The sequence below is a fragment of the Mesocricetus auratus genome, unplaced genomic scaffold, assembly GCF_017639785.1.
Source record: "Mesocricetus auratus isolate SY011 unplaced genomic scaffold, BCM_Maur_2.0 Super-Scaffold_100676, whole genome shotgun sequence".
Classification (NCBI taxonomy): domain Eukaryota; kingdom Metazoa; phylum Chordata; class Mammalia; order Rodentia; family Cricetidae; genus Mesocricetus; species Mesocricetus auratus.
In genome coordinates this window covers 187,292,663-187,319,468 of record NW_024429266.1, presented here as the reverse complement: position 1 = coordinate 187,319,468, position 26,806 = coordinate 187,292,663, and the positions used below count along the sequence as shown (strand labels likewise).

General features: G+C 41.4%; 1 protein-coding gene and 1 pseudogene across 1 annotated transcript; both read left to right on the top strand.

The window, feature by feature from the left end:
* The first annotated feature begins 1,552 nt into the window (after nt 1-1,552).
* On the top strand, nt 1,553-7,895 carry LOC101823947 (annotated as a pseudogene).
* A 5,806-nt stretch (nt 7,896-13,701) lies between these two features.
* On the top strand, nt 13,702-25,740 carry LOC101823687 (C-type lectin domain family 2 member E). The gene is given in 8 exon segments (XM_040738362.1): nt 13,702-13,813; nt 14,641-14,730; nt 17,734-17,998; nt 21,351-21,482; nt 22,789-22,973; nt 23,527-23,633; nt 24,625-24,720; nt 24,722-25,740. Coding segments are annotated over 7 exon segments (912 nt in total). The 5' UTR covers nt 13,702-13,813; nt 14,641-14,649; the 3' UTR covers nt 24,768-25,740.
* The last annotated feature ends 1,066 nt before the right edge of the window (nt 25,741-26,806 follow it).

The following is a 26,806-nucleotide window of genomic DNA, read 5'->3' as shown; positions in this document are numbered from 1 at the left end:
TTAAAAGGTTCTAAGCACACAAAGTGAAGCCAAACATGGTTTCTGTCTCATGTCTCTCATGCCTGTCAGGGTACAATAACTATACACAAATGTATACGGGCAAGAATCACATTAACAGTGCCCGAGTCCATTTGCATTTGACAAATTCAGAAAAAATACTCCATTATCTATCCTATCAGGGTGAGTCCAATGTGTTGTACCTAATTCACTTTCCATCCTAACTTGTATTAACAACCCAAAACTATCTTTTTATGTCTCTCAGCCTCATAACACTTTACACCTCTTTTGTGGGTTTCTTTTCTGAATTTGATAACAAGGAAAACTATACCAATAGCTATCCAATCTTCAACTCCATCAGAAAACTGAGAAGGAAGTAATATTACCTGAGTAAATAGGAAGTGCAGAGCAAACAACTTACAAAACTATAGAAATGACAGAGACAACTGACTGCTTGGACAGTCACCCAAGGTTCCTCTGTAATACTGGGGCATCCATCTTCAGCCTTCAGGCCTAGAATATCTGATAGACATTTCTGTGAAACAGAATTTTGAAGAACTATCTCTCTTTGTTTATGCAAAGTATGGCAGTCACTTTCTTTTGTGTCCTGCTTGGACAACACACTGTCAGCAGTCAATGTTAGTGTTCAGGCATCTGTACTGGCCTGTCCTTGGGATTCTGACATTCTGACAGGATATGCCCCCAGCTGCAGCCATTAAGAGTACCACATGTGCATATTCACTATGTTCCTTTTTTAAATGGTCCTGCCTACCTCCCATTCCCTTTTCCTCTCCTCTCTCTCTCTCTCTCTCTCTCTCTCTCTCTCTCTCTCTCTCTCTCTCTCTCTCTCTCTCTCTCTCCCTCTTTCCTCTCTCCTGCTACTCCTGTCTCCAGAGGCTGGTTGCCCCCCCTTGCCTCTTTTTACAATTCTTTTACCTAATAAAAAATCCCTCTACTTGAACTCCATTGCATGGTATCTTTCTCCATCTGCTTTTGTTAAATTACAACAGTTGAGGCAAGGGCACTTTCTTGCCCAGTGGCTAACTTTTTGCCACAAAGAAAGTAAACTCTACATGGAGTTTCTTCAATGCCCATCAACTCATCTGAAGTAGATTAATGCTGTCAGTAATACAAATGGATCAAAGACCTCAACATAAATCCAATCACACTGAACCTCACAGAAGAGAATGTAGGAAGTAGCCTTGAATGCATTGGCACAGGAGACTGCTTCCTGAACATAACACCAGTAGCACAGACACTGAGATTGACAGTTAATAAATGGGACCTCCTGAAACTGAGAAGCTTCTGTAAGGCAAAGGACACAGTCAACAAGACAAAACGGCAGCCCACAGAATGGGAAAAGATATTCACTGATTCCCCCCTTTCAAGAATTCCAAGTTGTCTTGCCAAATCTGCTGACAGTGAAATGTAAGGCTGGCTGTGGCTGTGTAGTACATCTGGGCAGACAACACGGGTGGTGCACAGCCTGGCAGAGGACTCCGCCACTGCTCACATATCAGCACCCTGAGGAGGGTCCAGGGGAAGCCAATAAGCCATGGGGAAAAGCAGCCGAAGAGCCAACAGTCTGGAAGGCAGACACACCACATGGAAACGTGAGAAAGCCCCTCGTGTGACAGGAGGGAAGTGAGAGCCCAGAGCTGCAGGAAGTCAGAGCCTGAAGTCAGAGCTGGCCTGCAGGGAGGGGCTAACTCTGGCAGAGTTTGGAGCCCAGGAGCCGGTGGAGCTTGGGGCTTGTGGAGACTGCTGCAGAGAAGCTGAAGCAGGAAAGTCCCAGAGTGGATCAAAGGGCTTGAGGAAGAAACGGAAAGACGGTGGGTGGTGGGTACAGCTCCCACGTGCAGCTCCGGTGCGTGCCAGCGACTAGAAAGCCACAGCCAAGCAGCTTATCTCGTGAATTTGTGCCCCAAAAGTTGGATGCCAATGAAGCGTTAATCTAACTCATCTTTATCAATGAAAACAGTGGGAATCAGTTATGGGGTAAAAACCCAAAAGATCAGAGAAGCAGGAAGCAGCCACCAGTCATTTCCTACCTCTTCCGTTCTTCCACCCAAAAGTGGGGAGATCCACTCTTAGCCCCCCCTTACTACTTCCTGTCTCCTCTCTGTCTACAGTCCACCAAACCTCCGTGGTCAGCTAGTGGCTAGCTCTGCCCTCTATTTCCAAGCAAGTTTTGTTTGTCTGATCACAGTCAAAATATCACACAACAGCGTGTTTTCTTGCTCTTCCCAGGTATAGCAGATAGGAGAGAGTTTACTTCAAATTATTCATTACAACTAGCTACTTTTATTTGTTTATATTACTGTATGGGAAAACAAGTTTCGCCATGTGTGGTTTGTCGGCTAAGGGGGGGCTTGTCCCTGTGTTTGGACAGTTGACTCACGTTACTCCTCTTAACCCTCAGAATAAGCATTGTCTGATGCTCCGAAAAAAGTAGACTATTGCTTGAGACTCCAATTTGCCTTATTTATCAGCTCATCTATCCCAGGCACCATGGCCTTTAGAGAGGTAAACAAACCTTTACTTACGCTGGGCAGCAAGTCCTACTTTAGGAACCTGTGGGGAGCCGGGTGTTGGTGGAGCATGCCTTTAGTCCCAGCGCTAGGGAGGCAAACTCTGTGAGTTTGAGACCAGCCTGGTATACAGAGTGAGTTCCAGGACAGCCTCCAAAAGCCACAGAGAAACTCTGTCTAGAATAACAAAAAAAAAAAGGGGGGGGGTGACAGAAGGCTGAGCAACATTTAGTCAGCAGAAGATACGAACATGACTTCCAGTTTCCCCCTTTTCATTTTCCCAGTGCTGAATATTGTCAGTTTACTTTTTCACAAGCTCAGGGATATTTGTGTTTTTGCAAAATACAAGGGTTAAGTCATAATGCTGCTATAATCACACTCAAGTTTTTTATACAAACTCAGGCATTACCTGGGCTGTGCAGTAGAACTGACCCTGTTGACCGGGGTCAAGTGAACTGTTCCTAGGATTTCTTGGTTACAACCCCAAAAGCTTTATCTATACACCAGAAAAATAAATTGAATTTAGTGAAATGAACACTCTTCTCTGGTCCCTGAAAAAAGGAATAAGTAGATAAACAATAGACTGACATGTTTTTTCCCTTTTTTTCTGTCTCCCAAAAGAAATTGTACCTACAATGTATTAAGATCTTTAAAAACCTAAGGGCAGGAAGTGGAGAAATGGCTCACAGATCAAGAGAACTTGTTCTTACAACTGATTTGTGAACATGCTGTATTAGAGGTATAACTGTGTGTTTGGCAGTGCTGTGAGGGCTGCAATCCTTATACATTAACTCCCATTTGACAGTTGCTAGTGTATGAAAGTACAAATGATTTTCTGCACTGACATTGTGCCCTGCAGCATTTTAAACACATTCTTTATATTTAGGGCCATTTAGTATATTCCTTAGAACTTTATATATAATTATATCCATATTGTCTGAATGTCAACACTTTCATCTCTCTTTATGAGGCATGACTGTTATTTCATTTTCTTGCCCTATTGGCCTGGCTAGGACCTCCAGAGTCACACTAGAAAGGTGAGCAGACATCATTGTCTTGCTCTGGGTCACTGGGGAAGAGCATTAATGCCAGTTGTGGTTGGAGTTTTGTTTGGGTTTGTCATAGGTTCCTCTTGTTAAGGTGAGAAATTCCTAATTCAATTCCTAATGTGCTGAGAGTTCTTCCTATGAATTTATGTTGAAGTTTGCAAATGCTTCTGATGGTTTTACTTAAGTGTTTCTTTTTTATTCTCTTATTCAGTTAATAAATTATATTTAGTTGTTTAGTTCATTATAGTTAGAAAGAAAGATGGATGATAGATACATAAGACAAACAGAAAGACAGATACATAGATAGAATGGTCAAATGTAGCTCCTTTCGGCCTCAAATTCACTATTTAGTCAAGACAGCCTTGAACTACTGTCCCTTCTGCCTCACCCTCCCATATGTTAGAATCACAGCCCTGTGCCACCATACCTGGCACATTAATTTTTTCTTTTTGTTACTGCTATGGTCCCTTAGTCCTTATGGACTAGGACTAGGAGTAGTCCTAGTTCTTATGAAACTAAATCTATGGGTAATTTTTGGTGGTGGTAGTGGTGGTGTTTCAACCTGACCATCACTCTTTCTCTTTCTTGCTCCTTTGTTGACTTTTTGTTCATTAATTAGAAGACTCTATAGGAAAATTTGTGTTGCCCTCTCTTTTGTCTTCTGTGAGCCCAGAACATCATTTGTGGATCACAACCTTCTGAGAAGGAGGTTTCCAGCAGGAGAGTATAAGCCAAATATACAGATGATTCTGGGTAAATGTATCATTTTCCCTAAAAGGTTCTTGAGATTGATACTATTATATTTATATTTTCAGGTCAAAAGTTCCAAGGAAAATGTCTCAGATTTGTCTCCCCTAAGTCCCCTGTTAAGATTTTCTGCTGCTGTGGAGTGATCATGGTCCTCACTGTAGCTGTAATTGCACTTTCTGTTGCTTTGTCATTGTTACGTGAGTGACTTACTGTCAACATTATGTGGTATTGTGTCCACATATATGTTGTCAGTAAATGGTTATGAGCCACTGTGAGCCACGCACTCTGTGAAGCGTTGGCAGGAAAACACACTGGAAACTCCTTTTCCCTGGAAACTTAGGGTCTAGCAGGGAGATGCAGAGAAGGGACAGCACAGGCCGTGGTGAGCACAGGAGACCAGGCTCAGCATCCCTGGGACGATGGCATTCAGCAACCTCTAGAGCAGTGATTTTCAACCTTCCTGAGACTTTGACCCTGTCATACAGTTCCTCATGTCATGGTGACCCTAGCCATAAGATTATTTTTGTTGCTACTTCATGCCAGTAATTTGGCTACTGTTGTGAATTGTATTATAAATATCTGATATTTGCAATGGTCTTAGGCAGCCCCTGTGAAAGGGCCTCCCAAAGGGTCAAAACGCACAGGTTGAGAACCACTGCTCTAGGCACAGCTCTGGACACGTCCACCTGGGCAAACTGTCCAAGGCGGAGAACAAGGAAAGGAAAACTCAAAGGAGAAAGCACAGGGAAGCTCTGCAGCTAAAGGGAAGCGGGAGCAGTGAAGACTAGCATGAATGGGGAAGGTACAGACGCCTCCCCTCCCCCATGACCCTTGGTGCCACTTAACATCTTCAATCACTGTCTGAAAATATTGAATAGAAATTTCCAGAATATGTGATTCTAAGCTTTAATTATGGACTGTTCTGAATCTTCTAAAACTTTTCTAGCTGTATCTGGAGTAAATGCTTCATGATGTTGTTTTATGAAGTCAACTTTAACCATGTCAATGAATAATGCACATGTCTAAACAGGACAAACATTTGACAACAAGTCTGAGTCAGTGTAAACTAATCTCTTACATACTCAAAAAAGAGTCAGATCATAAGAAGTGATGGTCACTCCCACAGCCTGTTTCATTTGTCCCTCACTCTGAAGCCTCGTGGCACTGTGTGAACTGGGAACAGCTATAACAAAGTCCCTTACACGAAAAACAAATGGGGGGAGCCATTTCTGGTATTTAACATCTCTTATTAAATCACTTATTTCTTGGAATGCACTAGACCTTTGAAAGAGCTGTGCATTCATTGTTACCTGTTAAATAAAGGCAAAGGCTAAGTAATAACATAAAAGTTATTACTGTTATTCTTCTAAGCTGTCCTCTGAAAACTAGCTGCATTCAGAGCTTCTTACACACACACACACACACACACACACACACACACACACTCGTACTCCCACCAACAGGAAATAAATTTCCATTTTCCCCATATGATGCTAACATCTGTTGTCTGACTTCTTGATGACAGCCATTCTGAGTGGCTCTAACAAGAACCAGCATATATATACATATTATATTCTGTGTGATATAATTATAGGAAGGCCATGATCAAAATTTTGGCATCAAAAAACCAGTTTCACCAATGACAGGTTTTGCAGGGTGGCATTTCTCTATAGTAAAATCCAGACAAGTGGGTAGTTCTCCTTTTTTGTCAAGAAAAAGGCAGGATGTGAAAGAGGGCTATAGGGAAGGATTCTGTAGGATTCCAAGGATCAGGAACAGAGAGATGGATGGTCATCAATGTACTTTGGGTTGATGGACTAGAAATAATTTCCTTGCAAGGTTTGCTTCTTTAGTCCCAGCACTGAGGAGGCACAGATAGGAAGAGTATTGCAAACTCCAGACAAGTCTACATAGTGAGATCACAGCCAGGCATAAAGACAGAGTAAGATTTTTTCTCAACACACTAAATACAAAGAAAAAAACACAGCATTTCCTTCGAGCCGGACTGAAAGACTCTAGATTAAGGACCATCAGGCTAAACAGAGACTTTTAGTGATCTATTAGGAAAGTTAAAGTCCAAACACATCTCACAACTGAATTTGTGGGTGTCTATCCAAGGAAAGGAAACATGGAAATGCTTCTTTATTACATTTCATTGCACTGTTTTACATTTTAGTGTGAAAGGAAAAAACAGTCATTGAAAGCCCTGGACCTTGCTATGCTGCCTGCCCAAAAGACTGGATTGGATTCAGAAGTAAAGGCTCTTATTTTGCTGAAGACATGAGAAACTGTACATTCAGCCTGACTTGATGGCACCAGAAGCCCATCTAGCTTTATTTGACAACCTGGAGGAGCTGGTAAGAAAGGATCAGGAATTGGCCTCTTGTTTGTTATGCTGAGTATTCATTTCCTTGAAATAGGGAGCTTAAGGCTCAAACATGAAGAAGGAAATCACCTTGAGCACGGGAGGACATGGGGAACACATTAAAGTGTGCCATTTGCTGATGTTATTGCTCCTGACTGGAACCCTAAGTTATTTCAGAGACATTAACTCATGTGGTGTTCATAGTCAACCTGTAAGGTCAGACATGCACTCTACTGAGATACCTGATAGCCAAGTAAGTCTTTATCCAAACTGGCAGGTACTACAAACTGAAAGTGTTAATAACTGCAAGGACAGGCTTGACAAGGGACTTTCCCAGCCATAGTGGGATGGGTAGTCATCAATGTAATATGGATTTCAGATGTAAAATGCTTCCACTGAAAACTGAGACCTATTATGGCTCCAATGGCAATGACCTCCAGTTACAACCAGCTGCTATCCTGAAAGGAAACTATAGGGCAGAGAAGTTCAAGGGTCACCTGAAGCTGAAAGACACATGTATGTGCTTTCCATTTTTTAATGACAGAATTTCCTGAATAGATACAAGAAGGATTCTGACTACTGGATTGGCCTGCACAGAGAGTCACCACAGCACCCTTGGAGTGGGCAGACAACACTGAATGTAACAAATTGTATGTTTTCAGTGGAGATTGGGTAGGGGACTGGGGGCCTGCTGGGAAGAGTGGGGGAGGAGTAGAGGGAGAGGAAGCTGGGATTGTCTTGTGAAACAAGCTTGTTTCTAACTTAAATTTAAAAAACACAGGAAAAAAATAAATTATAAAATAGAGGAGAGAAAATAGTTGTTGAGGAGGTGGCATATATTTCAGTAAAGATTACAAACAATGATAACACTGATATATCTAAAAATTTTATCTCTTTTTGTAAATTTTAAAAATCATAAAAGTCACAAGAAGACACAACTTGGATTCCCCTGTCACTGGTCAGATAGACTCCAGGTAAATACTCCTGTCAATCAACAGGCTAAGTTTCCCTACCTACTGCTTAATCCTGAGGTGACAGTTCTAAATGTAAGATTTCCCTTTAAGTTCCTAAACTTTAACTTCTGGCCCTAGTCTGTATCTGTCCCATCAGATTTCCACTTGGCTGACAGACACCATCCAGGAGTCAGCTGCAAACCACAAAGTGCTCCAAGTGGTCACAAGCCCTGGACTCGATGAGATCTGATGTAAACCAGCTGATGTGATTGTTCCCCGTCTTTACAGCTGATGCTTCTGATGAACGTCCCCCCACCATGTCTGAACACCCAACCTTAGGCCTTTGACTAGCATTCCAGCATCCATGGGCCTTGACAACAACATCCTAATCTGAACTGAGAAACAATTATAGAAGAGAGTACATTGATCATCCTTCATCCTCAACAAAAGAATGAAATATTATGTCCAAAGGAAACTCAACCAAAATATTATTATGTGGCTTTAGAAATGGCAGGTATCCACCACAGAGTTGAATAATTGACTCAGGATATAAGTCAAGGGCGGGTGTGATGGTTAACATTGCATCTAAAAGTTTAGACTTGCTATTCTAGAGAGATCAAAAAACAAAAAAGTACTTCTCATATGTAAGCCCCGAGCTTGTTCAAGCTATAACCTGCCAACCACTTCCTTTTTTCCCCCAGACATTGAAAACTCTTCTAAACGTGACTGAATTTATAAAATTTGCTGTTCTAGCAGCATAAGAGTTCCCAAGACAAGCTGTTATTTCTGCTTTTGTAATCCACCATATTTACTCTGATCAATGATTAGGACAACTGCAAAACATATATGTTAAAATTAGACCCTGCTACACATAGACATAATATATGTAAGCTTGTGTGTTTTGACTTTGTGAGTCTTGAGCTGATACAGTTAGGTGCTACCATCTGGAAACGCCCTCATGTAGTCATGATGCCATGAGTATCCAGCACCAGTATTTAATAAAGCCTCTTCTAAATAAAATGTATGTCATAGTAAATCCCTGAGTGACTCCAGACCCATAACATAACACTGTGTGTGTGTGTATGTGTGTGTGTGTGTGTGTGTTACATCTCCCCCCAGAGAAAGTCTGTCATACAAACAGACTATAGTCATATGTCTAAGTAGATCAGGAACACTATGACTGACTGTTGTGGAATATTATTAATATGTGTTACATTTGTTTGTGCTGTGGAACATTTAATGATGCAAAGGTGTGTTGCATTCTTTTATGTTGCATTTGTTTATCTCTGTGAAATTGTGTTACTTTGTCTGTCTAAACACCTGATGGGTCTAATAAAGAACTGAATAGCCAATAGCAAGGCAGGAGAAAGGATAGGTGGGGCTGGTCATCAGAGAGAATGAATAGAAGAAGAAAGGGAGAGAAAAGGGATCAAGGAACAACAAGGAAAGGAGGATAGGAGGACTTCAGGGGCCAGCCACACAGCCACACAGCCAAACATGGAATAAGAAGTAAAGGAAATATATAGAGAAATAGAGAAAGGTAAAATGCAAGAAACAAAACGCAGATGGGATATTTCAAAATTAAGCAAAACTGTCAATGATACAATAAGTTAGGAATTTATCAGTTATATTAAGACTCTTCAAGCTGACTATGAATGTTACATGAGAGAGTACTTCTGGGATCTCTCAGGACCATAGCCAGAGGTGAAATACTAATAAACAGCATACACCCATGCCTTGTTCCTCATTCAACCTGAGAAGGGATCCTTCCTCATGCTTCAGCTTCAAGCTCCTCAACTTGGGGCAATAAACATATTCAGAAAAACAAACAAACACAGTCAGTAGACATTTCTGTAAGCATGAGTTTTCTGGCCCATCAGGTCCCATGGCTCTTGAGCCCAAAATTATAATACTGTTGGCCACTGGCTAGGGCTTCTTATTGTCTGGCTCTGTCTTAATTATTAACCCATTTCTATTAATCTATGTATTTCCACATGGTCTTATCTTACCAGATAAAAGTCCAGGGATCTGTTACTCCTCCGGCATCCTACATGGTTAGTGACTCTCTGTCTACACCTCCCAGAATCCTCCTCATCTCCTAGACCCACCTATATTGCTTCCCTATTGTCCACAGTATTTTATTTATCAACGAATAAGATAAACGTTTACAGAGTGACATCTCCCATCACATTTCTTATCTTTTCCTCGGGGCTTCCATACTGAGCAACTCCAGCCTTTAATCCCTTGCAGGGGATCTGTCTGGATGTCCAGTTTCTTATGTTCTCAGAAAAATAATGACATTTGTTTCCAAATGTATTATAAAGCATATGGAAACTCATTAACTTATAAGCTAATTTAAAGCTGATGCTTTTCTTAAAGTAGTTTGAACTGAAGAATCCTGTATGGGTGGACAATGCTCCTCCCAGAAGACATAGGTTATTAAATCAATATCTCAGATCCAGGTATGGGATAGCCTACACCATACATGTATGGGCAAACCCAGAGGTCCCCAAAACTACACAAGCTATTGCTATTGTTTTTTATTGATTGTCCACCATTACTATACTGCAAGATCCATTGCTGAAGATACCACATGGTTTCAGAAAATTAAAAAATAAAGGTCTGGAGTCAACCAGAAAACCTCCAAGCCCTGGTAAGCTTTTATAACACTGGAAGGCACTGTGCAAGCTCCTGAGGGAGAAGGTATCAATGGACTAGTCATGTAACCTACAACACCAATAAGTCCCACAAGATTGCCATTAGTGCAATGCCGGTATTAAGGTTATGGGAGATAAACAACTGGTTTCTGATTAGATTTGAGGCCTCCTATTCCATAGAAGAGAATCCATACTGGTATTGTAAACGGGTTTTAACCCATGACTATGGAGGTCATAGGCACTAAGGAAGAATCCACTATTATTTTGATAAATGGCCATGTTGCCAGATTACTTTTTAAATATGTATGTTTATCCCCATAAATTAATGATGCTGTCAGCCTTGATCAGAGAGGCTTCTTTCATGCATAGAGCCCAGGTTGAGTTAGCAGGGGACTTAGAAAGGCAAAGATCACAAATTCAGCACATTCCTTGGCATAACTGAAGTGACTGCTGACAAGCATGGCAGAATATCAACTTTTAATAAGTATATAGCTATTTCTGTTTGAAGGAAGCCTTGGGATTACAGAAACAGAACAACGCAGGTTAGCAAATTTTCCTGTGAAATACTGACCTCAGTTGTACCCTGAAGTCAGGTCAGGATATAACAAATGTTTTTCTTGCTTCGGTCTGATACCATAAGGGCTGAGAGGAAGTTTGAGAAGAAGAAGCCACAGTCACGAGGCAAGTGTCATAGCAGCCAGGCTCAGACCCTTGCTGAGGCAGGAGGTGAAAGTCTTCTAGCCCATAGTCACCCTGACTGAACGAGGTAAACTAAATTCAAAGGCTTCACTACTAATAAATCACACTTGGGAGAAATTGTATAAATTTGGCAAAGCTTTAAGTTCCCATTCAACTCTTTTTTTTTTTTTTTTGCACTTACTTTGCTTACTGGATTATTATGAGCAATAAACTTCCCTCGTGGAAAAACATCCTCTGAACTCCACATACAAAGGCATCCCAGAATACATCATCTAAAATGTTTCCAACATGCCAGAATGGAAGCAGAATGCTTGCTTTCTTCCCAATTAGTATTAGCTTTAGAACTATTGTTTTTTTTATTTTAAATAGATTGTTTTACATGTCAATCCCAGTTCCCTCTCCCTCCCCTCCTCCCGCACCCCGCCACTATCCCCCCATCCTCCCACCCTATTGCCAATTCCTTCCGCATAGGGGATATCTAGAGTCTATCATTTCATTCAGGGTAGGGTCCAGGCACTTCCCTAAGAGTCCAGGCTTATTCATACTGAAGAGAAACCATATAAATGTAAAGGTTATAGAAAAGCCTTCAAAACAAATCCAGTCCCCTAGCCCCTAGTTCTTATGTTGTGAACAAAACTCCAAGACAACCTTCCTCTTAGACTTAGATAGAACCTGGATATAGTGTTTAACAATAAAACCACCTCCAAGAGACATAGAAACCACAGAATGCTCCCTCCCAGCACCAACCAATGAGAACAGACCATCTGCAAGTAACAGACAAAGCCATAACAACCACTAATGCTCCCATCTGTAGCCAACCAATCAAAAATACTAACAAACCAGTTGCCCTGACTCTGGGAAATTCCCCTAATTGTTCCCCAAATGTCAACCAATCAGGATTCGACCCATACCTACTGATGTAACTCTGTGATTTTTTTTTCCTTTAAATTCTGGCAATAGACAAGGGACTGAGCTCCCTCTGGAGACTGCTGCTTCAATCTGCTAGACAGAGTCCCTACCAGTAGGATTAAACAATAAAGCCTTGCATTTGCAGTTTGGTGGTCTGTCTCCTTGGTAGTCTCTGGGGGTCTTCTAGATTTGGGCACAACACTGACCACTAGCATTTCCGCACTGTCAGTGCCTGCTGGGACGACATGAAATACAAGCTCATGCTGACCTTAGCCAGAGAGGCAGAGCCAGAGCAGCTCATGGACTATAACTACCCTCACAGGATTCAACGCCTGGAGACCCCATCCACATTGACTGGAACATCACAGAATCATAATTTGCTGTACCCTCCATATGGTCAGTGGAGACTGATGACCTTAGCTTGGCTGTTATCTTAGAGAGGCTCTGTTGGGTGATTTGTGGTGATATATTGTTTATGATTTATTAAAGTTTGCCTAAGGATTCAGAAAGCAAAGTCAGCCTCAAGCTATAGAGGTCAAGCAATGTTGATACACACCTTTAATCCCAGCAGCCATGGAGCTAGGCTGTGGTGTCACACACCTTTAATTCCAGGACTCAGGATTAAGAGATAGACAAATCTCTTCAAGACCACACTGATTTCACGAAATTGATCCAAGTCCTAAAAGAGAAACAGCTCACACAAAGGTGATCTCAGCACATGGGATCACATGCTTTTAATTCCAGCATTAGGGAGGTGGAGACAGGAGGAATATGACTGGGCAGAGAAAGGAAGAAATAAAAGGAGGAGACAGGACCTGAGAGCTTTTGCCTCTGAGGATTTGTGGAGGCAGGATTGCCCTTTCAGCTTGGTAGAGATTAGATCTCCTGACTAGGCTGCTTTGTTTCTCTGATCTTCGTGGCTTTAATAAGTCACAACAATGTATCACCATAGGTGATCTTCTGGCTGCAGGCTGGCTGGGCTGGTGGATGAAGTTTTAAATAGTCAGGTACAGGCTATGCCCAGAGAAATGTCTGATAGTGCATTTGTTGGGTGTTGTTGATCCACCTCTCTGGATCTCCCAGAGTGCAGAGTGGTTAGGAACAGGTCCTGGCCCAGAGTCAGCTTGTCAGACTCTTTTCCTAGCATGTCTATAGCTGCACTGCCCACAAACAAGCCAGCCAGAGTCCCAGGGTGTGGTCAAGTCCCTCCTTTGTAATCTACTCCATAAGATGGGCTGCCCCCCCCATCTTCCTCCTCTATTCTCTTTTTTGAGGAAGAAAGAATGAGTCCCATGAGGATCTGCAGTCTCCAGGGAATGGAGACAGAGAGAGAGGACTACTCCGCACAGACAGTCTCCTCGTGTTTCTTCATTATGCTCTATCACACTGTGACATGAGTGCTGTATCCTTCTGAGATTCACTTAACAAGTGAGTTTGAGACAAGCCGCGACTACACGGTGAGAGCCTGTTTCCAACACAAATAAACATTTCCTAAAACTAAAACCACTTTGCCTTGTTGAATGATACAGCATTTCACTGTTCTGATCATTTTGTTTACAGTACACTTTATCCCTTGTCTCAACCCACTCTCCTGTCTTGTAATCTTGTGAGTTTCTTTCTCCAAGAAGCAACTTGGTGTGCTGTTTGAGTGGGTGTTCTGCGGTATCATGCCAGAGAGGTGAAGTTAACAAACAAGTCTATTAAACAGGGCGGAGTTACCAATGGGCTTGTTTGGAACTGCCCGAGATTGAAAGCAGTAATTCTTCCTCTCTGACTTCAGTTTCAGTCTCCCTGTAGCAGAGACTCGGCTCAGAGATGCCTGCTGCAGCGGCTCCAAAGGCTTCCACGTGCATGCGAGAGACAAAGCCCACTAGCACAGACCTCCTTCAGGAGGGAGACATGGGTATGTATTTGATGCAATAGGAATCAAACTAAATGGGCAGAGAGCGAGTTTCACCGGGGTTGTAAGGAGGAGCAGAGTGGAGGCCTGTTAGTCTGTCCAGGAGGGGTTCTGTAAAAGTGGAGATGCCTGGAGGCTTCTAGTATATTAGTTATTCTGCCAGAGTATACAGTACTCAAGTATTTCTGGGCAAGAGAAATGAACAAGGAATCAATTATAAGAACCTAAGGCATATTTTGTTTAATTGGTTTTTTTAGGTTTTGTTTGGTTCTTCTGTTTGTCTTTGTTGCGTGCTTGCATTCAGGCCTGTGTGTATGCACACGCAACTGTGTGCGTGCGTGCCTGGGTGGGTGATGTGTTTGCTCGTGCGTGCATGCGTGGGTGGCGGGTGTGTGTACGTGCGTGCGTGGGTGGTGTGTGTGCGTGCGCGCGCACGTATGGGTGTACTTGTTAGCCCACTATCTGGTAATCCACACTCTAGTGAGTTACAAGAAGTGCTGTAGAAATGCTCCTTATGTCTCAGAGTGAAGGAAACTCTACAGCACAGCTTTCAACATGCACAGCTAAGGAAGTTCGCTGTGGGGCTGGGGCCTGTGGTTTCCAGATCCAGTGAGATTCAAAGGACAGGTGGGGAGGAGGTGCAGTGGGGGGCTGAACCCCGACACAGGCAAATCCTCTGGCATTTCTGGTTTGTGGAAAATTATAGAAACAAAGAATCTTACAGGGTTTCTTTTTAACTGTCTTCTGTGTTTGGAAAGTGCCTGTTTTGTTCTTTTCCTTTTTCCCTCTTCCTTTACTTCAATTTTTGTTTGCTTGCTTGTTTGTTTTAGTAAAAGAAAATGGGCTTTTTGGAAAACAGTGTTCATAATTACCAAAAAAGAAAAAAAATCAAAGTCATGAAGAATGTAGATGTTTTTCAGGTTAGTCAAATAGTCCCATAACTGAAACCATTTTCATTCTCCACAGAGAAATACATACACGCACCATGTTTCTTTGAGACAAGTTAACCCAGGAGAGAATTTATCATACTGTTTGGGTTATTGATGTGGTGGTGGTGGTGATGGTGATTTTTGGATCTGCATAGTATTTTCTGTAGTAAACATTTAGGATTTAGTTTCAGAAAAGAACAAGTAAGGAAAGGAAACAATAAAAGTCACATATGCAAGCAACTTACTGAAAAAGAAAGCCATTGTTGGGAATCTTGATGCACTGAATTCAAAAGACATCTCTGTTTAATGTACAAATACAAAGAAAGAGGGTTGAAGAGTTTCTATGAGCCAAAATCCAAAGGACATTGTATATGCTGTCCCAGAGACTTTGGGGATCCCACATTAGGTAGACAGTTCCATGGGAGAGTCTGGTGGCTTCAGAGAAAGAGTGAAAAGTCCAGCTTTGGCTGGTTTCCTAAAGAGAACGAGAAGCAGAACACAGAGACTCTCAGATCTTCTGATTTAGAACTCAGAAAAGCCAATAGAAGCCAGTGACCTGCACAGACTGCTTGGCTGCAGCTCCACAGGTGACCACGCAGAGTGGAGCTCAGGAAGGAAAAGTACATTATCTCAGTAAAGAAATAATTTCTCCTGCCACCTCTTTAGCATGGCTTTAGGTGGATCAGCCTTCCTGAGGGGTTGCCTCTTGGCCAGGTGAGTGACAAGCCCAGCAGGACACAGTGGTATGTCATGTCTACCCAGGACAAGAAGCAGATTCTGCTCAATTGACAAGAGGAATTGGGCTTCAGGGGAGCCCTGATATCTTCAATGATAGCCTCAAAGGCTACTGTAACATTCCCTGCTCAACATACCCTGAAATTATTTACCCTATGGGCTACAAGTGAGGAACTGATGCAATGTGTTTCAAAGCTGTTCAGCAGACATGCTTAGTGTCAGTTACACCCTCACACAGCATCTAGGCAGGAAGCTCATTTAGGAGGAAAGAAACAGGAACTCAGTCACTTCTAAACTCTGGCCTGGAAAGAACCAAAGATGTTTCCGGTTTCTACCCCAGTATAATTGGAAATGCTCTGTTTCTACATCTGCTCCACCCATTTCTGTCCCGTGTCCTCCTCAGCTTAAGCATCCAGTCCTCTCTCAGCTTTTCCTTAGTGTAAACTGAGACTCCCTGCTATCTTGGAGTTTTGTGAAAATGAACCAAATGTGGTGGTTAAAGTCAGCTGGAGGGTTTTTTCTCTGTTTTCAGAGACAGGATTTCTCTGTATAGTCCTGGTGGCCTGAAACTCTCTCTGTAGACCAGGTTAGCCTCAAACTCACTAAAATAACCCTGCCTTTGATTTGGAAAGAGTGCTGGGACCAAAGGCATGTACCACCACTGCCCAGACAGCTGAAGATTTTTAAAAATGTAACTTACATTCAGTAAATTGTATGCATTGTCGTACATGTCCATGAATCTTTAGAACACATGGAACCATGAAGTCTCCATCATAGTTAAGCTGCAGACTCAGGCCCCACCCCATTACCCCTGTGCCCTTCTGCAGACACTCCTTTCCTCTGTACCCAGCCTATGGCATCCTTGCTTTTTCTGCTCTTATACACTTGCTTTTTAAGAATACCATGTAGCTGGATCCTTTGCAGTAATAATGCATTTGAGATTCATGCACAGTGATTCAACAGCGGTCAGTCAAATCCTGAAAATGGTTTTCCTTCTTGATTGTCTTGCATATTTCCTACAAAAGGAGTTACTTCTTTATTTTATTGTCTTACTGTTTCTGTAATAGATTGGTCTGTTTCAAGTCCTGCTTACAGTTATAAATTTTGTTTAAATATTACTAGACAATATTTTGTCTGGATCGCATATGGTTCTGATGCACTCCTCCACATGCATCATTGTTTTTCAGGAGGATGGGTTATCCCCATTTTTGCTACTAGATCATTTCGTAAACATACTCCCCAAAAACATCTGTATAAATTATTTGCTGCTACTAAATACATGGTTGTTACTGGGCACCCCAGGCAGCCCCAGTTGTCTCAAGCCATGAAGCTTGTGTTGTTGCCCTTTTGCTCTATTAGCTAAAGGACATCGGGGTCCTTTTTCAGCTACTGCTCAGTCTTCCTTTTTAATACGACTTGTAGGAGTTGTGCTATTGCTGACTGTATTCCTAGTTCTCAGGGCCCTTTTTCTTTGCAGTTGTTCATCAGCCTTGTGTTTTACTTCCTGTGACTCTTACTCTGCCGTGGTATACTGATCCTGCAGTGTATGCTTGGATCAGTTATCTTCTGTATCAGTTTACTTCCTGTGAATCATACTCCGCCATGGTACACTGATCCTACAGTGTATGCTTTGGAACAGTTATCTTCTGCTCTTTCGCCATCTAAACATTTTATTGCTGCTCTCATTCTTCCTTCTTGGTTGTCTTGCATATTACTGTTTGAATAGCTTTTGTAGGTTCTGGGGTAGCTTCTGCTACTGCACTAATTCATCAAGTACATACGGCACATCCCGCAAATTCTCTTTCCACCAACGTGTCTTTGGCCTTGTTAACTCAGGAATCTACACATAAAGGATTAATATATAGAATCAATGTTTTGGAAGAGGAATACCAAACATCAAGGTTAGACTTACTGTGACATGCTATTCTAATTACACCCGGGTCTTTGCTACTCCTTTGCCATATAATGGCTCTCAATACACTTGGAATCAGATTCAGGCTCATAGTAGAGGTATTTGAAACAATACAGATGTAAATTTAAAAATATACACTTTACGTGATCAAATATCTGCTATTTCACATGCCCATAATATCATCACCAGAAAAGGTTACTTCCTGTCTTTTAAGGTCTATTACTAGTTATGTTTCTTCTGGTTGCTTTTGGAATTATAGATGTATAGATATATAGGTAGATTTATAGATGAGGTATATTTTGCTATTATTTGAGGTGTTATCCTTCTAATTATTATTTTCTTTCTAGTCCTCATCCACTGTGTACATCGATCTTCATTCTGCAACCAAGGCATTAAAAAACTACATTAAAAAAATAAAAAGTGGGAGATGGTGGAAGCCATGGCTTTGTTCCAGGGAGCAGCATCTGAGCAGCTTTGTGGATGGCTCTCCTTGTGGAAAGAACCCTAGGAGAAGCTCCTGTATGCTTGGCACGGACCAGTGTGACAGAACCTGCAGCCTCGGCTGTCTTTCCCGGGACTGGCCTGGGGTGATCCTTTGCCTCCAGTGTAACAGTGTGTGCTCTTGGTAGCTTTTTCTTTCACTTTGTCTGGGGTGTGGTAATGACATAGTAGAAATATCTTAATAACTTTAAGGTAGGTTTATAAAAATATATGATAGAATTGAAATAATGATTATTGGAGCAATTAAAAACTTTAAAGAAGAGCAGAACAGAAACCATGCAGTTTCATGAGACATGTAATTATTCTCCAAAAAGCACATAATGCACACTGACACAGAAAGTGGCACTCGCAACAATGGATTAGGGAAGTTAATAAATACATATGAACATGAAGATATTAGGTTCAGGAACTCACTAAAACCTCAATTAGTTAGAAAACAGAAAATGTTGGCCAAGAGTCAACCAGCTCTTCTACCAACAGAATAAATTTTCTTATTTTGGATGCAATTGTACAGGACATAAATAAAAATGTTGTCAGTATAGATTCAGATAAAAACTTGTAGTAGGTGATTCATTATGAAGCTATAGGTTAAATATCTTCCTAGGGAAAATAAAGGATATGAGAAAGAAAATTATAAAAAAGCTTCAGAGTTATGACTTTGAAATAAAATAAATACAGAGATGCTCAAGCCATTCAGAGCCATCTCCTGAACAACAAGCTGGTGGTCAAAGCACCAACGTTGTATCACCATCCTCCTGGTCTTTGAAACCCACTATAACAATCGTTGTTGTTTGGGAGTTTGGTGGTAATGGTGGTGTGGATGGAAGGGGTCACACACATGCCATGCAGAGGTCAGAAGACATTATGTGTACTTGGTTCTCTGCTTTCACTTTTGTGCATGTTCCAAGAATTGAACACAGGTCACCAAGCTTCAACTGCAAGCATATTTACCCACAGAGCCATCTTGCTGGCCCAAGGGAAACTGCATTGGCTGAAAAATGCTTTAAGGGATATTTAAGCTGGCCAACAAGTCCTGCTACGTGACCTCTGGGGACAGCAGGCTGAGGAACATTTAAACAGCATAAGAAATGGACAGGTGCAAGCAGGAGATCTAGTTTTCTTTTTCAGTCATTTTCCCCAGGGCTAAGTAATGTTGCTTTACTTTGTCACAAGCTCAGGGATATTTGAACTGTTGCAAAATACAGGGTTAATTCATAAAGCTGCTGTAAGCAGGGGCAGGTTTTTTATGTAAACACAGGCATGTCCCTTAGATACAGGGCATGAAGTGAATGTAGACTCATTTTACAAAAGGCTAAGCTGGATTTCAACTATTTACCCCCAAAGTTTAGTAATGTTAAGCATTTTCAGTGCATGTGTTTACTGTGTAAGCATCATTGTAGTCCATATTTGGCTCATCTTTCCTTTCAAAACCAATGTGTGTTTATAATATGTGTGCATGTGTACTGTAGATGGTAAAGGTGGACAATTCTCAGGTAGAGAAAGGATGAAAACTCATCTGCATATGATGCTTAGACAGTGAGTTTTCATGATAAGACTCACACCTCATCCTGTGTATCAACTGACTCAAAATGGATCAAAATAGATCTAGACATGAAGCCTAGAACTTAAATCTATTTTAAGAAAAAAATCTTTGTGGATGAGAGCTTGTCTCAGGCAAAGGTTTTCCTGGTTGCAATACCAAAAGCTTTACCTACACACTAGATAGGTAAATTGGATTAGTGCAATGAACACTCTGCTCTAGTCCCTAAAAAACAATAAAAATATAAACAATGAAGTGGAAGTGTGTGTGTGCCTCTCTCCCTCCCTCCCTGTCTCTCTCTCTCTCTCTCTCTCTCTCTCTCTCTCTCTCTCTCTCTCTCTCTCTCTCTCTCTCTGTATTTCAAAAGAAATTGCATCTACAATGTACTGAGAGTTTTAAAATCTCTGGAGAAATGATTCAAAGGTTACAAGCACGTGTTGCTTTTCCTGCAACCGATTGTGAACATGTTTCATTAGATGTATAATTGTGTGTTTGGCAGTGCTGTAAATATTGCTATCCTTATGCACTTGGTTACATTTGACAATTGCTTGTGTATGAAAATGAAAAGTATTTTGTTTATGGACATGTTTCTCTGCAGCATTGTAAACTCATCCGCTACTTTTAGAACCTTTTAATAGACTCCTTAGAATTTTTTAAATAGAAATATCCATATTGTCTGAATAGCAACACTTTTTCTCTCTCTATGGTGCATTACTGTCATTTCTTATTCTTGCTCTATTGTGCTAAGACCCCTGGAGTCACACTAGAGTAGTGAGAAAACATATTTGCCTTGCTCTGGGTTATTGAAAGGAAGGCATTCAAGCTGGCTGAAGTTAAAATTTTTGTTTTGGTTTATCATAGATACCTCTTTTTGTTAAAGTGAGAAAATTCCTTTAGTTCTTAATATGCTGAGAGTTCTTACTGTGAATTTACGTTGACTTGTGCACATGCCTTGCTGACTTTAAAGTACTCCTTTTTATCTTATTCTGTTAGTACATAGAATTTCATTTAGTTCATTATAGTTAGAAAGACGGATGATAGACAGACAGACAGACAGACAGACAGACAGACAGATGCTGCTGCAACGATTAACGGCACACTTGAGAGTATAGGTAACTGTTTATTGTAGAAATTACTCACAAGAGAAAAAACGAGCAGCCCTGATGAGTCAAGTAGTTTTCGGCCACCAAACTGGAAGCCGAAAAGGGTGAGCATTCTGCTGTTCATTCTTTTATTCCTTCCTCCATACACGCCCCTAGCCATGCCCAAAAATGGGCCTGGCTAGTGGCGTAGTTCCGCCACTCTGTGTCTAGTCATGCCTAAAGTGGGTGTGGTTAGCAGCACGGTTCTGCCCTTTCGTTACCACATCTGTATGCATCTTTAGAGAGCCACATGGCTAATGGCAGAGTCCTAATTTTTCCCCTACAGACAGATAGATAGGACAGAGAGACAGAGAGGTAGATAAAATAGGGTCAAATGTAGCCCCTCTCAGCCTCAAACTCACTATTTAGTCAAGACAGGCCTCACCCTCCCGTGTGTCAGAATCACAGTCCTCTGCCACCACACCTGGTACATAGGTCTTGTTTTTCTTTGTGTTACTATTATGGTCCACTAAGTCCCAACCAGGTCTATTCTTACACAACTAAATCTGTGGATAATTTTTGTTATTGTTGTTTTTTCAACTTGACTTTCACTCTGTTTCTTGTTTCTTCATTGGCTCTTAATTCGTTACCTGCAAGACTCCATAGGAAAAGTTCTGTTTCCCTTTCCTCCAGTCTTCTGTAAGCTGAGGACATAATTTATAAACCAGGAAATTCTGAAAAAGGGCATTTGCAGTAGAGTACAGGGCAAATCTATGGATGATTCTGTGGTAAATTTATCTTTTTTCCCTAAAAGGGTCTATTCTCATATTGATGTTTTCAGATAAAAAGTTCCATGGACAATGTCTCAGATTCATCTCCACTGAATGTCCTGTTAAGCTTTACTGCTGCTATGCAGTGATTGGGGTCCTCTCTGTAGCTGTGATTGTACTTTCTGTTGCGTTGTCATTGTCAGGTGAGTGACTTATTCTCCAAATTCTGCAGCATTCTGTCCACATTTACATTGTCTCTTATACTTACATGCTTATACCATGAGGAAGAACTCTCTTTAGGAAGGCTCTAGAGAAAACACACTGGAAACTGCTGTTCTCTGAGAACTTAGGGTCTCTCAGGAAGATGCAGAGAAGGGACAGCACAGGCTGGGGTGAGCACAGGAGACCAGGCTCAGCATCCCTGGGAAGATGGCATTCAGCAACCTCTAGAGCAGTGGTTTTCAACCTTTCTGATGCTGTGAACCTTTAATACAGTTCCTTGTGTTGTGGTGACACCAGCCAGCACACACATGCACTGTGTCACAGCACTTACATGTGCAGTCTCATAGCACTCACATGCAGTATCACAGACTGAAATATTATTCAATTTTGCATGTGTTCCACATAGTCATTATGCATACATCGGTATATTGGCTTCCAGGTTAGGTCCATTTCTTTCTATTGTAAATAGGGCAGCAATAAACATGGATTGCAAGACTCTCTGTGGTAGGATGTGTACTCTCCATACATATCCAGGAATGGCATCGATGGGTCACGTGATAGGTCATTTTTTTAAATTTCTTTTAAGAACCTCCATATTGGTTGTATCAGTTTGTACTCCCAACAGCAGTAAATATGTGTCCCTATTTCTGCACATGGTTCTAACATCTGTTGTCATGTTTCTTCATGACACCCATCCTGACCAGCTTTAACAAGAGCCAGCTTATGTTTATATGTATTTAATGTGTGTGCTAGAATCAAAGGAAGACCTTGATCACAGTTTTGGTATAGAAGACCGATTTTGACCATGCCATGTGTTGCAGACTGACATTTCTCTATAATAAAATCCAGGCAAGGGAGGAGTTTGCTTTCTTTTTTCAAGAGAAAAGGAGCATGTGAAAGTGGATTATGGGAAAGGAAGCTGTAGGATTACAGCAATCAGAAAGAGTCCTAATGGGTTAATGACCTATGATTTTATGCAGGGCAAGGTGTCTTTAGTCCCTGCACTCAGGAGGCACATCCAACAGGATTACTGTAAGCTCCAGAAAAATGTGTCCACTCAGTGAGATCCAGACCAGGCAGGGGATATAGCAAGATTCTGTCTCCAAACACGAAATACAAAGGTGAAAAATAAAACATTTCCCCACTGAAAGGCTCTGGATTGGGGACCTTCATGCTAGGAGGGGGTCTCCTAGTGACCAGTAAGAAAAGCTACTGCCCAAGCACACAGAAAACAGCTGAGATTTGGAGATATATATATATATATTTCATGAACTGTCTACATTTCAGTGAGAAAAGAAAAATTGGTCAATAAGAGCCCTGGACCTTGCTGTGCCACCTGCCCAAGACACTGGATTGGGTTTGGAAGTAAATGTTTCTATTTTTCTGATGACATGGGAAACTGGACATTCAGTCAGACCTCCTGCATGGCACAAGAGGCCCATCTAGCTCAATTTCAGAGCCTGGAGGAGCTGGTAAGAAAGGATCAGAAGTTAGTTTGTTGTTTGTTATGTTGGGGAGTAGTTCCTTGAAATAGAGAGCTTGAGGCTTAAACACGAGGAAGGATCCTACCTTAAGCACTGGAGACATGGGAGCACATTAGTGTGTGCTATTTGCTGATGTTATTGCCTCTGACTGGAGCTCTGAGATATTCCAGAGACATTCGATCATGTGGTGTTCATAGTCAATATGTGACAACAGACATACACTCTACTGAGATACCTGGTGGTCATGTAAGTCTTCATCCAAGCAGGTAGGTATTGCATACTGAAGGTGACAGCTGTTCATACTGTAAGCACAGGTTTAACAAGGGACTTTCCCAGGCACAGAGGATGTACAGTCACCAGTGTACTTTGGATGATAAATGAAAATGCAGCCAATGAGAACTGAGGGCCATTATGACCCCAAGGTCAGTGACCCTCTGTTATACCCTGCTGCCTTCCCAAAAGGATGCTGTAGAGCAGAGACCCAAGGATCATCTAAAGCTAAGAGACTCAAATATTTGCTTTCTATATTTTATTATGACAGAATTTCCTGAAGAGATACAAGGGGTCTTCTGACTACTGGATTGGCCTGCACAGAGACTCACCACAGCACCCTTGGATGTGGACAAACAACACTGAATATAACAACTTGTACGTTTGAAAACCACTTTTCTTTCTACTGTGTTCATGTGTTGTGTATGTGAGTTATGACTATAAGACAGAAAAGCATGAGTCATGTGGAGACAACTGTACTGGAAAGGTAGAAAAATAAACCCTTAGGGTGGAGGAGAGTCTCAGAGGTAGGGTGTCTGCTTATATGCAATAGATAATCCCCAGGAAATTCCATACCCCTAGAGATTTAAATTCTTCTGTGTGTTCCTACATATTTTCAAAGCTTTTACTTAGTGTGATTTCACATGAAAATTTAGTCATGATGATGGCACCTGATGTAGATGTTGCTCCATCACCAATTGAAAACTTTCCCTAGATGGTAATCCCCCTTGTGAGAGGTAGACAGAAGCTAAGATGGGTGGTGAGGGCTCTGAACCCCCACTGCAGAACTCCTGGGGTAGGACTTGTCAGGCGGTGGTTTGCACCCTGCACCTGTCACAGAAGCAGAGACTGCAGGGACATTAAGAACATCCTCAAAAGTCTCATCATCAAAGAGCACTGAGACAGCTCCTGGATGTGAGCATTGCTACCCATTTCAAATGGAGCCATTTCACTGGAACAGTGAAGCACAGACCCAGTCAGATCCACCATTAAAGACCATTCAGAAATTTACTAAGAATTGGATTTTTTCCCACTTCCATACATGTATAAAATACTTCAAGACAGAATTGAAAATCACCCTTTTGAGGACACCCATGGCAACAGTTCTTATGAACATGACATCAAGCACCAGGCAAATGCCTTCTACACAGTTTACAGGGTAAACATGGAGGAATAACAAAGATGTGGTGTTCAAACTGAATCGCAAAAAATATAAGGGATGCTGGGTCTAACTGGTACAGGTGATTCCTCATGGGTTCTGCCTTCCTTTGGTTCTTATAACAAATAAGCAGTGCAGATTGGCAACATTTCATTGCTGGATTGAATCAGTGTCAGCCTGTGCAGAAATTTTGTCTGTTTGTTGTTCTAGGGTTCCTATCCGAGGAGATGGAGGATATGCCTATCTGAGTGACGGTGTGATCAGCAGTGGAAGGGGCTACATGAATAGGAAGTGGATTTGTAGCAAGCTACTGCTATCCTTTACAAGGGCCAGTGATTTTAAAGCCAGGGTAGGGCATGTGCCAAAGCATGCCTGAGAAAGAGATGCTCTGCGTCCTGTTATCTACAGTTGCTGTTCCTCTCCTGATCTGCTAAAACCATCATCAAAGGCCAGTGATAATGCGTGTGGACAGTAAAGATGAAATCTCAGAGAATTATACATAAGGACTCTTGGGAAAACATGGATTCTAAATTAAATAGGTATTTGAGTAAAAACGTGAAGTATAATCATATCTGTATTAGTGAACTCCACTTTTATGGCCAGATATGGAAATTGTTTCTTTGTTCCTTGCTTTAAATGCAGGAGACCTAAAAATGCAGGGAGACTGAATCCAGGAAAATGATTCTTTTACAAATCCAATAGCCAACACAACAGAAGTGATGTCTAGATAGTATTAAAACCAATACTATCTACTCTGTGATCAATACATTATGAACATTATCAAAATGTTTTTACACTTACTCGTCAATGTTCCTATTTTAATTTCAGTGGACTAAGAGCATGATCCAAGAAAATGCCATTTTACTTTCTTATTTCAACTTTTTTGAGACTTTCATACATGAGTATGACATCCAAACTTTATTATTTATTAGGTTCATTTCAACCAGGCTGGTTTGAATTGAACCTAGTAAAGAGTAAGACAGTTAACTACTGGACCTCTTTAAAAGCATTTGGTGCCTAATTTTGCAATCATTTATATGCACTTGAGTTTTAAGAACAAAATAATTTAATTTTTGATAATATGCTATACTGTACTGATGAGTCCTAAAAAGGACGAAATAACAGATCAAAAGCCTGTCTTCAGTCAACTCTGTCTTCTTACTTTACTGATATATATACTAAGCCTGGTGACCTGAGTTCAACCTGGACTCATGATGGGAGAAAAAAACAACCCCAGCAAGTTGTCCTGTGATGTTCATAAACTTATGCTGTACCTATACGCACATGCACACAAAAATTAACAATAAAAAATTAGTTTTATAGAGACTGTGCCTGTTATGTTTGTTTTGTTGCTGCTGCTATTTGGTTTTTTGTTTCTTTGTTTTGTTTTGTTTTGTTTTTGAGGCAGTTTCTTACTATGTAGTTCTGGTTATCCTGGCAGTCACTATATAGACCACACTGACCTCAAGCTCACAGAAATATCCCTGCCTATGACTCCTAAGTCCTGGGATTCGAGGCATGGCCCACCATATCTGGCAATGACTACGCCTGTTTTGAGTCTATATTTTTATTATTAGATGAATACAAGCATATCTCATTCAGGAAAACACATTTCTCGGTGTGCTGATTCTACTTCATTTAGCCTTTTTTGCTTTGCAGTCCATTTTGTTTCAAATAAACTAACAAAAAAGTCCTATTGTTATTCAATTTTATATTCCTAGAGACCAGCACAGTGTGTCAACACAGGAGAGTTCAAATCCTATTCATAGGGAAGGTAGGGTCTCAGGACTGTGATTGTGAGATTTCTCTGTTGGGTTGTATTCAGCAAGTTCTTCATGCATAAACCTACTTTTCTTCAAAATAATCAGAAAAACAAATGACTTTATATTATTAAGCTGTGTGTGGTTGTTGTGAGACAGACTTCCTGGGGTGATGCAGGACACATGGGTACTCACCTAAGATATGGAGGGCATAACAGACCAAAAGATAGATATCATCAGACACCAACTTGTTGAACTTAGCGTTTTCTTGGGATTATTTGCAGAAATATGAGTGAGGAATGAGGGCTTCCATACAAGATCAGAACTGACACAAGATGCTGCGTAACCAAAGTCTACTCCAGCATGAATGATCACTCACAATAGCTGGAACCCTGGAACACAATGAACAGGTTTCTGGCACCTCACTGGGTAACAGAGTCTCTGTCTTAGTTACTTTCCTTTGCTGTGGAGAGACACCATGACTATAGCAACTTATGGAAGAGACTTTATTGCAAGTTTGCCTAAACTTTCAGACAGTGAGGAGCACGGCAGCAGGCAGGCAGGCACGGTGTTGGAGCAGAGGCTGGGAGCTTCCATGCTGAGATAACAACCAAGAGGCAAAAAGGGAGCTC